The 14,983-nt window shown below is 37.8% G+C and overlaps 1 protein-coding gene across 2 annotated transcripts in view; it reads right to left on the bottom strand.

Annotated features, from left to right (window-relative positions):
* GMDS (GDP-mannose 4,6-dehydratase) overlaps positions 1-14,983 on the bottom strand; it is a 644,323-nt gene that overhangs the window by 122,802 nt on the left and 506,538 nt on the right. For both annotated transcript variants that reach the window (XM_086706440.1, XM_086706441.1), the window contains exon 8: positions 2,158-2,276. In XM_086706440.1, coding sequence (XP_086562566.1) covers positions 2,158-2,276 — 119 coding nt within the window. The remainder of the gene's footprint in view (positions 1-2,157; positions 2,277-14,983) is intronic.

The raw sequence follows: 14,983 nt of genomic DNA, 5'->3' as shown, positions 1-14,983 counted from the left end.
TTTTTATTGATTGACTTTTCTCTTGATTATAGGTCACATTTTTCTGCTTCTTGACACTCCTACTGATTTTTTATTGAATGCTGAACATTAAGGATTTTATGTCGTTGAGTCTAGATTTTACTGTCTTATTTTGAAGAACGTTGGGCTTTGTTTTAGTAAGGGGCTGTTATTTGTGTCCAGGTTGATCCTTTTGAAGTCTGTATTTAAACTTTGTAAGCCAAAGTCTGGAGTAGGCTTTACTCTCAGGATTAGTCACATTACTGAGACAGCCCTCTAGAATCTGAATTGCTTCTCTGAGTGATGAGCAAGGTCTCTCCAATAAGGCTGTCTGAAACACAAATGCATCCCAGACTTGAGTAAGCTCTACGAAATGTTGTTCAGTTCCCAGCTTCCAGGTAGTTCTTTGTCTAAATTTACGGAATTTCTTCTTGCATATCTACATCTTATTATTCAGTACAAACTGAATGGGGTCCTTATGTAGATTTCTGGAGTTCTTTTTTCTTCGTAGAGCCCACCTTTCTAGAACTCTACCCCATAATGTTAGGTGCCTCAGATTCTCTCAATTCTGTCCTCTATCTCCTCAACTCAGCAAAACAGTTGTTCTCTGTTGGAGTGCCTCTTCCGTGTTCCATGGTTGAGACTGTGCCTCCAGGAAGAGGCTCAGAGTGACTGCAGAGATCACCTCATTTGTTTCTTTTCTATCAGGGATCACAGACTTGCACTGCCTGTTGTTCAATGTCTAAAATAATTATTTCATATATTTTATGTAGTTCCCCCCTTTTTTTAAGATGGAAGGTTTAATATGATTTCTGTCATTCTATCATAGCTCAAAGTAGAAGTCTTTTTTTTATACTTCTACAATGAATCTTGGAAAACATTTTGGCAGCTCCTCAAAAAGTTAAACATATAATTACCATATGACCTAGGAATTCTACTATTCAACATAATTAAAAGCAGGGATTCAAGTGGATATTTGAATATGCATGTTCATAGTAGCATGATTCATGATAGCCAAAATTTGGAAGCAACCCAGTGTTCAACAAAAGATGAATGGATAAACAAAATGTAGTATATGCATACAATGGAATATTATTCACTCCTAAAAAAAAGTGAAATGCTGAAACAGGCTATAACATGGATCAATCATGAAGACATAAAGCTATGTGAAATAAGCCAAACACAAAGGATAGATACTGTATGATTCAATTTATATGACATACCAAGAATAGGCAAATTCATAAAGACATAAAGTAGAATGGAGGTTGCCAGGGATTGGTGGGGAGGGTGGATGGCAAGTTACTGTTGAATGAGTTTAGTTGGGGAAAATCAAAAAGTTCTAGAGATGGATGGTGGTGATTATTGCTTAATGTCACTGAATTGTGTACTTAAAAATGATTAAAACAGCAAATTATATGTGTGTGTGTGTGTGTATGTATACAATCACAATAAAAAATTACCAAGACAGAAAAATTTTCCATCTATAATAAAGGATTTCTGACAAATCTTTCAAATATTCCAATAAAAATCTGACTCCAAAATTTGTGTAACACAACAAATAAATGCAATTCATGATTATAAACCAGATCATTTTGGTATAAAGTATAGCATTGTCCCAGTTGGCAAAACTCAAATGAGATCTGAGGATTAGACAGTAGCAATTTATCACTGTGAATTTCCTGATTTTGATGGTTTATTGTGTTTAGGAGAATGTCATTGTTTGTAGGAAATACACACAAAGTCCAGGGTGATGGATCAATCTACTCTCTTAATGGTTCAAAGAAAAGAAGATCATTTGTAACGGATCTGAAATTTTTCTGTAAGTTTTTTATGGTTTCAAAATTTTAAAATATAAATGACAGTATTAAAAAAGACTGTGTAATGTTATCACATTGATCTGGTAAGAGTAGAATTACCTACAGTAAAATCACAGTAAACCATGTGTTAACCTTTGTAAAAAGTTTAAAATTAAAACTTTGAAAAAAGAAAAAAAAAGAGGCAGTGAAGAACAAAGTCTCTGCTTCATACTGAAACTCAATGTCTTGCTTTACAAGAGAGTAAAAAGGGAAAAAGACAAAACCAAGGTGGATAGCAAGCACTTATACAAACTTGCCAGCAAATGTCTGATAAATGACCAGAAATCAACTCTTAGTTACTTACACAATGGTTTTTCCAATGTGCAAAAATGATTTCTCTACAAATTCCCGAACGCTATGGACTTCCCCAGTAGCTATGACAAAATCCTCTGGCTCATCATTCTGCAACATCAGCCACATAGCCTAGAGAGAGAGAGAGAGAGGCAAATCCAAGTTAAAGTTGAATGCATCCAGTTGCCCCTTGGGAAAGATAATGTTATCAAAAGCATGTAATTGGATATGGACATTGCTAAAAGGTAAACTGAGGCACATTAAAAAATTTTTCTTTCAAGAGTTTATTGGAGCATACATCAATTCAAATAGGGCAGAACTAAACCAAAGGAGGTTGGGAGCGCTGCACTAACAGAAAGTAGGAGTAGGGTTTTCATAGAGTAGACACTGAAGCACAGTAAAAAAAGTTATTTGATTGACTCTAGTTTACACAGTTGCCTTATTTGAAAAAGTGGAGATAGCTGTTTGTGATTGGTTGTTCTTAAGTTTCATTTTCTTGGATTTGAGTGCATGGACTCTGGCTTAGGTTTTGGTTCACTTACATAGGCTATTAAGGCATTAAAAGCTGCCTCTGTCTAATGCTCTCCTTATATGAATTCTTTGACCTGCACAGCTAGAAAATGAGCATGAATTTAACACAATATTCTAACCATCACAGTAGTGGTTCTCAAACTTGAATGTGCATGAGAATCATCTGTGGAACATCTCAGTATAGATGCCCGGGACACAGGAGTCTGGACTCAGTAGACGTGAGAACATTTAGGCATCTTGATTCCCACACAGCAGGTCTTTGGGCTACAATTTAGAGGAACAAGTATCTGTGGCAAAGAAGCTTTTACATATACTTAAGAAAGGAAGAGTTTAAAAAGTATTGCCAAATTTTCCTTAATATCATGGACGGAAGGTAAGAAAAAGTCATTTTTTAAAGACAGATGATTTTCCTCAAAAGTAGAACCAAATTTTTAACGATAAGGTTAGAAATTTACCAATGTGCTGACATCAAAAAGCAAAACAATCAAGAATCATTAATGGGAAAAGAATCATGTGATGAACAAAACTGCCACTTTTAAAAAGTTATCTGAGTGGCAATAAGAATGTTTTCACCAGAGTTCAGGATTCATCAGGTAGCATTTCAAGGTCAGGGACTCAATGGGGGCATCATACTGGTGGTGCACTTTTTCCACAGGAATGAGAAGTCTAGTTGGGCAACAATGCAGCTGCATGTCTGAGACACAAACTGGTGGCAACTGTCATAGCCTGGCTCCACTCAGTTGTAACTTTTATCAGTAGCTATACAGGACTACAGTTTCTATAGTTTGGAACTGTACATTACTTTTTGTGATTTTGTTGCACAGAAGACACAGATTTAAAAAAAAATCATAGCTTATAGTTGACTAAGCATGCCTCTTTAATAAAAATCCAAGCCAAAAAAAAAGGTGTTTTTTCATCATTCTCGCCCACTTTTCAAAATAAAATGGGCAAAGGTAACAGGCACTTCATTAGAACACAGTCCCCAATATTATGTGTATTAAACTTCTGTAACATTTAAGGAAAACTATTTTGGTTGGTGTCTCCCCAGCTGCTATTGGAGCTGATATATAAGTTGCTGTAATCAATGGGGCAATTTATTTTTTCTTAGAGAATGTAACCCAAAAAGTTTAATTCCTCTTTATTCATTTGAATTTGTGGCATCCTTCTGAAAAATAAAAAAAATGATCTTTCCCTTTAAGTTATTTCTTGTGAATATTTTGTATTTTTGGTCTATTACAAGACTATTTCAAATCATATTCTTGTTCTATGGAAGATGATACCTTTGGCAATTGTATATGCCTTGGAGATGGGGTACACTGGCTGGGACAATGGCAGTAGATTCAGGTCAGTGATATACCGAAAAGTAGCTAAAGAAACTGTCTTGGCTAGGAGAGAGTTCTGCTGACATTAATGAAATTTCTGCAGCTTCATTTTGCATTAGTTCACAGTTGGTGAACACAGTTGATGAGCAACACTTCAAAAATTGTTAAATTAGTATTAGTAATAAAACTTGATCAATTTTTAAAAGACATAAAAGTGCAAGATGTTTTCTTTATTGGGATAGTCCATGCAACACAGAGTTTACAAAATCTTTGTACCTCCCTGAACTCAGGGATGAGCTATTAAATGCTCTAGGCTGAGAGGATTAGTGGGTTCTGAAATGCAGCCCAGCTGTGCTGGCCAAGCCCTGTGCTCAGCACCCTTTGTTGTGAAGGTCCTCACAGGGCTGTCTTTTGTAATGGGCACCAAGGCACATGCGCATTAGCACAGGCCTGGTGGGGGTCTACCTCCCAGTGTCTCTGTGCCTTGCATGTGCAGTTCCTGCAGCTTAGAATACCCTCTTCCCTCATTTGTCTGGAAACTCTGACCTCTCCTTCCAGATCCCATACAAAAGCCCAAAATCTAGTCCTTGAAATAAATTCCTATTATCTCACTGAGTTTCCACGTGACCAGTGGCACACAGTATTGTTGGCTTCCCTGGGACTGAGCCTGCCCTTTGGCCACCCTTCCCCAACTAAGCTGACCCTCCCATCTTCCCTGAGTGCGCGCGCGTGTGCACACACGCACACACACACACACGCACACACACACACACACACACACACACACGCACACACACACACACACACGCACACACACACACATACACACACACACGCACACACACACACACACACACACACACACACACACACATGCTTGTTTTGGCTTTCTTCAAAAATACTTTCAGAGTTTTTAGGAAAAATTAAATTATGCTTCTGGCTACAATTTCTATTTGAACATTTTTCTGAGGGATTAGTGTATACACTTACACGTGTTTTACTCAAATTTCCATTCTAAAAATAACATTTAAAATAGGTCTTTCAGGACTGCTCAGCTTATTTCTTTTGAAACACTATGTTGTGCTAGAATGGTTTTGAAAAAATTATATTTTTAGTCGTGTGAAAGAAAGCAAGAGCTTGCTAAAAATAAAAGGAGAAAATATGATTACTCGTTAATGGTAGATTACTTTAAACACTAGGCACGAGTTCCCTGGTACTTGTTTTGTTCCCTGACGGGAATCTGGGGATCAGTAGGAGACTCTCACTTTCACTAAAGTGGGTGCCAAGAATCTGCTCTTTTCTTTTCCATCAGACTATCTGTGGCCTTTGACCTATCAATTTCTAGGCATTTCCTCTAAAGTTCATATTGTACCAGACTCCAGTCTGGGAATGGGAAGGGAAAGGATATACAACCCCAGATTTATTTGTTATTACTGAATAGTTTACTGGTTTTAACAGAGGGAAAGGGCTTTGTTTAAATTTCCACTGAGCATAATTAATGGTTATTGACTGGTAAATGAAGAACAGGTGACATTCTGGATTAGAAGATAAATGATCTTGTGTTTGGGTGTGATAATGGGTTAGTAATTTGCCACAGAGCCGAGGCCCAGTGCATCCCATCATAATGCTAGATCATGTCCAGGACACAAAGGCCCCTGTGTGAGAAGTACTCAGCCATTCACCTCCTTATACAGCTGCACACGTTGATTTGGTCCATTTATTCTCTGATGGATAGCACAACTGAGGCAAAAGCTCACCACTTCTCACCTTCCTGTTCACATGCTGAACATATGACCCATAACACAGCCAGGCCACAATCTGTGATCAAATCGCCACTTGGCTTTGACGTCTGACTATAGAAACAATTTTGAGGTTACATGTTTTAGATGTCAGTCCTCTCTCTTTGTCTCTCCAGGAATGAAGGAGAAAAAAGAGAGTCTTCCCACATTCTTTCAGTGCCCTTTAAGGATATGACTGACTTATCCACTTCCTCAGATACTTATTTACTTTCAGCCATGACCTGATCACCAGTGCAAACAAAAAAATCTCCTGCTTTTTAATCCATCCCACAGGGAGGAAAGACAGTTAAGGAATGTACCAAGGCTTTAGATTCTTCAACATAAAAATATCCCTTAATGGCGAATGAAAAGTGCAGTTTTCAAATCATGTCTCACATTCATTTTGCTTTTAAGGCACATGATGTAGAGAAGAAATCTGACACCATACCATTGACATTGAAGGCCAAGCGTAGATGGTTATAAATATTAGTTAAATTTGGACATGTGTTCTCTGGTAACTATATAATTATAGACAGAACATATCTGTTCTATAAATCTAATTTAGAGAAGTCAAAATAAAAAAAATTCAAAGAAAAACACTCTGTCCCAAAATGTACTCTTTGGCTATTCAAATCATGAATGCGGAAGTAGGTAGTGAAGGATCATTCCGCTTTCTTTGATTTGGTAGCTCTGGAGGCTGTTCACAGCTGGACCAGTGAAGGAGAACACCCAAAGTACATCACCACAGCCGACTAACTACACCTGATTCCATGCATGCCTTTTGGGGTGTGAGGTGTGTTTGTCTTAAAAATCTGGATTCTACAATTGCTTCCACCTCGCCATTAACCTCCAGTTCAGTATCCAAGCCACAAACACTTATTAACTGAGCTGTCATCCATGAATAACAAGATTTGTTAATCAAGGTTATGTTTAACTATGTTTATTTGACTGCTGCTTTTCCAGTCCTGTGCTTTGTGCTTTATGTGCTACTGTCATAAAAATAATCTTAGAACCATATGTATACATATATACATATATATGTATATACATATACATATACATATACATATACATATACATATACATATACATATACATGTATATATTTCAGGGGAGAAAGTCTATGAAATAATTCCAATAAAAATCAAGGGAATTTGAACAAATGGAAATAAAAATTCCCAATAAAAAATGCCAACTAGGGCTCCATTCACATACATTTTGTCTTTAAACTTTAGTAGCTGTCTTCATGATAACAGCTTGGTATTTATACAGTTCAGGTCAGGAGTTCAAGTAGTCTTGTGCTACGTCAGGCTTTATGCTTTGTAGTACCCACATATGTAGTCCTGAGCATTAGTATGGGAGACTACCCCCTACTAAGACATAGTTGGGAAACAGGTACCAAATGACTATATAAATAAAACTATATCAAGAAAATTATCTAGTATAAAACCAAAGGCTGGCCTTAAGGCCTTCTCAATCTAGTAATTTTCTTCATGGACAAAAATACTGTGGTTTGTAGATTCCTTTCATAGAGTTCTTCAGACATTTTAAAGATACAAAGTTACTGAAAAGAATCATTAGGTGATAAATTAATAAAAACAATAAAATAACAGAACACAATTTAGAAAGCTATAGAGCTCTTGTTTCTTACTTTTGCTATTAACACATTATTTTAAATTGATATAATATGCACTGAAAGAAAAAGGCTTTGTGTCAAAATTGGCCCTGCCCTCTATCCCTATTTTCTAGCTAGGCACATCAATGTACAAATTCCAAGGGCAAGGATTAGTTTTCCTCTGGAAACAAGAGAAAACCTAAAAGCTCATAGTCTTGTGTTAATCATCCTGAATCAGTTTTTTTCTGGGATACTATAGGCAGATACAGATTATGTATTTATTTCTTCTATTAATCTTTGAGTATATTTTATCTCTTCTATTTGTTCCATTTCTTTTTCAGGCGCACCAATTATGCACATGTTGTATCTCTGTTTTTCTATTTTCTGTGCCTATTACACCCTATTGAATCATTTTTAGGCTTGTTCTCTTCCCTATTATTTTATGTGGTTTCTTCCTGCCTGTTCACCTGATTCTTTTCAGTAACATTTATTTTAAATTTTGTTGCTAGTGGGGCTTCAGTTTCTGGATGGATTTTCTTTTTCTCTTCCATATCTTTCCTGATTACTTCTAGCTCAACTCTTCCATTTATTTTCTTTAATCCAGGGGTCAGCAAACTTTTTCTTAAAGGGCAATGTAGTAAATATTTTAGGCTTGTGAGCCATATGATATCTAACATGAGTACTCCATTCTGCTGTTGTGGCACAAGAACATATACAAGAACACAGACAGTACAGAAACAAATGGGCACGGCTGCATCCCAATAAAACATTATTTACAAAATCAGTCAACTGGCCCATGGACTGTAATTTGTCCACCTTTACTTTTACCAAACTCAACAAAAATATGTTGCCTATAATTTTTTTAAATCTATGGAGAACAATAAACTGAGCTCCAGCTATGTATTTTTCTTTGAATAATAAATACTCCTTATGATATGTGCTATTCATCTGTTTTACTCCTTTTCTTCTCCTTGCAACCCTCTCTTCACTCCCACCTCAGGTACAGATCGTGGAGTAGTGCCTTTCAAATTATTAATACTATTTGAACAAGGTTGGAAATTTGCTGAAGAATCATATGAGGCACAGGAAAGTGCACTGAGGGCACCCTTTCAAAGTTCTCTCAAAAGCCTCTCATTGAACTCATGGCTGTCCTCGTTTTTCAGCACTTAGTTGATTAGTGTGGCTTGCAGAATAGTCCATAAACAACAAGGCTGTTATGGTACTACCTGGCAATCATTGCTTCCTTGCTACCTTTACAACAGATCATAATTTGCACTCTCAGCTAGGAGGCTATGTCACAGACAGCAAAATTTGTTCCTCCTTCAGCAACATCCTCTTGCCATTCTGCAGTATAAAGGTGGGTATACTGAGGTATTCTTCATTCCTCTGTAATACCATTTTGTGGCCTTTTAGGACTCAAAATTAATTTGAGCAAAACATACATCTTGTATGTATGTATGTATGTATGTATGTATGTATGTATAACATAATATATTCTGAGTACATAAGGCATTATTTTAAGCAATTATATGTATCTTTAAATTATGTGAGTATAAAATCATGTATGAAAGAACTTTAATGTAAAATCCACATACAAATAAGGGATGCTTCACGTGTCTAATCTGCTTAATAAACCATCCTAACATTTCATGGTTTAAACCTTTTTACGGCTGAGGATTGTATGAGCTGGTAATTTAGGAGGGCTTGGGGTGGATGGCTCGACTCTGCTCCCTGTGACCAAGGTGATCTGACTGGGGTTGCTGGTCTCCCTCAGAGGCCTAGGTCCTTGGTGCTCAGTTCTCCTCCATATGTCCCCCAAACCTGTGATGTCTCATTGTCCAGCTCAAGCTTTTTTTACAAAACAGAAGCTGCAAGGTCTCATAAGGTCTTAATAAGACCTCACTTCCTCTCATATTACTATTTATAGGGTCAGTCCCAATTCTTACAAAAGGGAAATGGATCTCCTTCTTCATGAGAAGAGCTGTGGAGTCACAGTGCAAAAGGGCCTGCAGAACAGGAGGGATTATTGCAGCCATCTCTAGAAAAAATCTACCACAAAGGCCTATCTTGCGATGGCTATCACAAAAGCTGATTGTTTCAATATAGTAATGAAATGACTATGGCTGCCTTTAATATAAGCATTATTGCTTCAGCTCGTAGTTTCTATATAGAGCTCCATCTATCTTTAACATTGTGTGGCATTAGGTTTATATGAGGGTGACAGTAATTTGCAGACTAACACCTGGAATATGGAAATTCACTTTCAGGTCACTGTAATTTAACAAATACTCTTACTTGGCCCTAACATCACTACTGTCACAACATACTTCTCAGAGTGGTTGTTTCCTGGAGCGTGCCCAGCCACCTACCTCAACCAGGTGTTTCCAATTACCTGTTCCCACTCGCATACCCAGGTAAGCCATTCTAGAATTAGTTCCTGGCTCAGCAGGAACAATATAAAAGCTGTGGGCATGCAGCAGGAAGTTACTTTATACTCATGACCCCCTGATCGCCCATCTCCCTGCTCATAGTTCCTGGCCTGAACATGTTCTTGGGAAGCCAGCTCTGACTTTTCTATGACCTTATCCCTCAAGCCTGTCCTGGCCACCTGGTTCTGCCTCAGTCTGACTCTGACCTTTGGAATCCAACTTCTGGGCTTGTTCTGGGCTCCCTTGAATAACAGGTCCCAGTGTTGCCATAGATCTCTCAGTTCCAGGTTTGATAATCATTGTTACCAGTAAATAAAAACTATATACACACCATATTATGTGCATTATGGGAGATGTTGACAGGACTTTACAAGCTTAGTCTAAAACAATAGAAATATAGGGGCGTCTGCGTGGCTCAGTTGGTTAAGCGGCCAACTTCAGCTCAGGTCATGATCTCGCGGTCCGTGAGTTCAAGCCCTGCGTCAGGCTCTGTGCTGACAGCTCAGAGCCTGGAGCCTGTTTCAGATTCTGTGTCTCCCTCTCTCTGACCCTCCCCTGTTCATGCTCTGTCTCTCCCTGTCTCAAAAATAAATAAAATGCTAAAAAAAATAAAAATAAAAAAAATAAAACAATAGAAATATAATGCAAGCCACATAGTGGATTTTAAAATTTCGATTAACCGTATTAAAAAAAGTAAAAAGAAAAGGTGAAACTAATTTTAATGCTTTATTTAATCCATTATATACAGTACAGTATCATTTCAATATAAAACATTATCACAATATTTTACCTTATTTTTTTGTGTATTAAGTATTTGAAGTACAGTGTGTATTTTACATTTATATCACATCTCCATTCAGACTGGGCACACTGTAAGTGCTCAGTAACCACATGCAGCTAGTGGACACTACACAGGACAGGTCAGGGCTGAAGGGTCAGCTTCGTGTGAGGAAGGAGAGTCCACCTGCTATGGGATGCACTGCCCTACCTATGTGCTTAACCTGTCAAAGACTCTCCTGGAGCTCCATGGAGGAGGCCTCCTCATCTCTGTAGCAGAGCTGGAGGAATAATCTTCCTCTCCTCCCTCCTTTGTAATTGTCTCCACCTCCTGACTTTTCTGGCAGTGACTTCATCTGTGATGTTAACTAGGAGATAGAGAGCTTGAAAAGCAGTATAACTAGCTCCTAATTTATGGTCACCTATATTTGAATGCTTGCCTTGTCCATGTACAAATGGGCGACAGTACTACATCTCTAACTATTTATTCCCCAATTAGAATACCTGGGGAGTAAATACCTAGAAAACCACTTATGGGTATGCTGAAATACAGTGTTGAGGAGAGGAGGCAGGAATTCTCAAATTTTAGTGTGCATTAGAACCATCTATAAGGTTAAAAACAGATTGCTGGCTTCCTCTAGTCCAAGAGTTTCTGATTCAATAGGTCTGGGGTGGGGCCTGAAAATCTGCATTTCTAAGAAGTTTGCCTAAGCTGGGGCTGCTTGTCTGGGACCACACTGAGAACCACTGCTTGTTGTAGCTGGAGCTCAGACTTGGGATCAGACCACCTGTGTTTAAACCCCAGCTCCAGGCAGGACTCACCTGGAAACTTCTGGCAAGTTCCTTAATCTTCCAGTTCTTCAGAAAAATGAGAACAATAACAGTACTTACCTCATAGGGTTGTTTTTAAGGTTAAATAAGGTAATATAGGTAAAGTGTCTGGAACAGTGCCTGAGACATAGTAAGTGTTCAAAGACTATTATTTATCATGATGATGATGATGACAATGATAATTATGTAGCTAGAGAGGGTTACTGGTGTCTGGGAGGATCTAGTTCATCTCCATGATCAAATTCTTGCACCCATATACGGCACAGGGAGGGGAGACTTAAAGGGTGGAGTGAATTTAATCTTGATTCTGTTAGTCAGAGCCACAGAATTTTATAGCTGGAAGGGGCCTCAGAGATGTTCTCATCCAATTCAATTCATTTTAAAGGTGAAGCAACTGAAACCAGAGAGATCATGTGACTTGCTTAAAGTCATATACCTGGTTAGTGCCAGAGCTGGGAGTAGAATCTCAATTCCTCTTTCAGTATTCTTATTGCATTACATGAACATGCATTTTCATGTGAAAATTCTATTAGAAACGGTTGTTAGGAATAGCTGCATGGACTTCTGTGGCCATGTCAGTCAGTTAAGTATTTATGGAATACTTATTTATAGGTGCTAGGTGCCACTCTGCTAGAGTCTGATGGTGTATCAGGGAGGGATAAACAATGTAGATGCTGTGCCTGACTTATGGACTGCCAACATTTATATACAAAAAGGGTTTTAAAAGTTCAACATTGGATTTAAGAAAGAACTTCTGAGACATAAACTCTAGGTAGTTTCCAGAAGACATTAGGCATGGAATCTTTCTAAAACCTTCCTCCTAAGCAAGACTATCCTTACAGCTCTTGCTGAGGGAGTGAATCAGGCAGCTGTATTTAAGCCAGGTGACTTGTCTCTATACCTTCCCTCCTTCCCAAATCCCTTATCATGGATGGGGACCTGACATATTCTAGGCAAGTCTGTCTTAAAAGAGTGTGTAGTAAGAGACCCAGAGACTGAATGAATGCCACAGCACTGAGCACTGGGGCTGTCTGACTGTCACATAGAGTCAGCCAGCCCTGCTGAAGTCCAGGGGAGGCCTACAGAAGAAGCAGAGCAGAGCAAAGACCTATTTGGGTAGAGGAGTGGGAAAAGGTAGAGTACAAGGTTTGGGTGGTATTGAGGGGAGAGATGCATAGACAAACAGTAGAGTAGATTTCATTTCCCAGTTCCTGTAAATTATCCCAACACTCTATGAGAAATCCCTTTTTACTTGCATTTCTCTGACTTGGTTTCTGCTCCTTGTGCCAATAAGCTCAGACGAAGACAGCTGCAGTTGGAAGAAGACTTTCAGAACTTTGCTGAGTCTCAGTGTTGGGACCAATCATTTGTTAGGCTCTGTATTCAGTGAAAGAAGGCAGTGCCAGAGGCAAGAAGGCACCATTTGAGAACTTAGCATCCATACAGAAGACTGCCATGTGTCTAACAGCAACCAAAATAACAGAAGGCAAATGAGACAAATGCTAGCAGGAAAGGAGATACAAGAGCACAAAGGAGATGATTACTGCACATGAGCAGAGGAGGAGAGATCCAGAGAATTCTTAGTCTGTTTTTTAATCCCAGCAAGCAGTGTTGACTGCCCATTTTTGAGTTCCTCTGAAGACTGCAGACGGAATTAGTGTTCCATTTAACTTGTTCATTTAAACTCATTTCAAATGTGTTTCCCCACAATGTCTTCATTTACAAAAATCAGGATTTCAATTTAAAAGTCACTCTACCACTCAATACTCCTAAAACGATACTTGAACAGATTCAGACTTAATCATTATGCCTTTAATTTTTGGTTGTTAAATATAAAAATATCCCAAGATAAACAGTGCTGTTCTTCTGGGAGGTCAAATTGCCTTTACTGACTTGGTCTTATCCCTGAGTGTAATGTTTCTGCTATCATAATTATTTCCCAGATGCTGACTCTGTAATATCTTTGACTGAGAGATGAAAAGGGAAGCAATTAAGACAACATTTATTGTAGCAGTAATATTGGAGCCTAGTGATACAGGAGGAAAGAAATTCCACTAATATATAAAAAACAATAATGTAGGGACAACTCTACTTCCAAGATGGACTGCTTCACACTACTGAAAATTGAACAAAAAGCCCCTTTGTGTTCTCCAAATTAAAAAAAAAAAAAGCAAGAGCGCTCCTAAAAGTTCAATTATTTTGAAAACACATAGATGGTGACAAGAGATTTTTGGGGGGTGGGTATTTATAAATCTAGATGAAATCTCGAAAAACAAGCCTTTAATACACTGAATTAACATTTTCAAAACATTAACTTATCAAGTATTTGGAAATCAAAAAATGTCTAAAAAATGTTTTTAAAAATCTTTAGCAAAGCCTACTTCAGATTACCAGACTCTGGAGAATAATAATTATTTTTTGGTGACTAAAATTGCCAGTAGTCTGACAAGTATCAATGACTGCTCAAGACTCATTATTAACAACAAAAAATTGTCTATTACTACACAACACCGTAAGTAATATCATTTAGCAAACACTAAAGGTCACAAACTGAGGGAAATCTTTTCTGTTAATATAACACAACATTTTTCACATTCATTTCATATGAATGAACAATGTATTCATTGTTTTCCTGAACACTAATTTAGTGTTGTATTTTTTTGCTTGTATCAATGAGTGTCAAAATATTGTTCTTTAAATACATGAAAGTATTTGCATAGAGCTTTATTACTGATCTTTAGATGTTAGCCAGAGGCAAAATAAAACAGAGAAGCTCCAGTTGGGAAATCTCACTAGCAATGAAAAGCAAGAGTCTTTAACATATTCTGCTTTTCTGCCAATTTTTTTCCTAAGTATACAATGGTTTATTTACCCTACAATTGGTAAAATTAAAAGTAATGTCGAACACTATAAAACTATACTTCAACTACAGGACGCAAGGATTCCATTTCCCTAAAAATGAAACAGAAAGCTTGCAAGGAAGAATACAAAAACTCTTAAGAGGAAATTCTAAGATCCTGACATGAATTAAAATACAATACCATATAAACCAATTACGGAAAAGCCAAGAAACACAGTGTGTTTCAAAAATGAACTGAGAAACACATGGACAATTTTTATTAAGTTATGCCTTTCTACATCATCTTATCATTAAATGCTCAATTACCTGTAATTGTTTGCATTTATCCCAGTTATTAAGAAAAATAAAGCCACCACATTTTGTCTCTTCAAAGTCAAAGAGTCCACAACCAGATATCTGATGCGGTTTTCAATTCTGTTTTTTCTCTCTCTAATGCTAACTATCTTGCCATCATGGTACTGCCTTAAAAGACAAAATACCCTTTCACAGAAGTGCAGGCTCCAGCTGATGGGTTACTCACTATGAAACTGTAGGGCTGTACCCTGGTTGCGGTCAGGAAAGAGCAGTCCCAGAACTTGGTGCCAGGACAGGCTAGTAAAGGCCATGCTTGCACCGCGAGAAACCAGACCAGCCTTTCAAGTCAAGTGTTGGCTTGTAGACATATAAGTTAATCAGCTATGAAATAACCACCACAAT

This window comes from Puma concolor, chromosome B2, assembly GCF_028749965.1.
Source record: "Puma concolor isolate L17-30 chromosome B2, mPumCon1.1.hap2, whole genome shotgun sequence".
NCBI lineage: Eukaryota > Metazoa > Chordata > Mammalia > Carnivora > Felidae > Puma > Puma concolor.
This window is presented reverse-complemented; position numbering and strand designations above follow the sequence as displayed.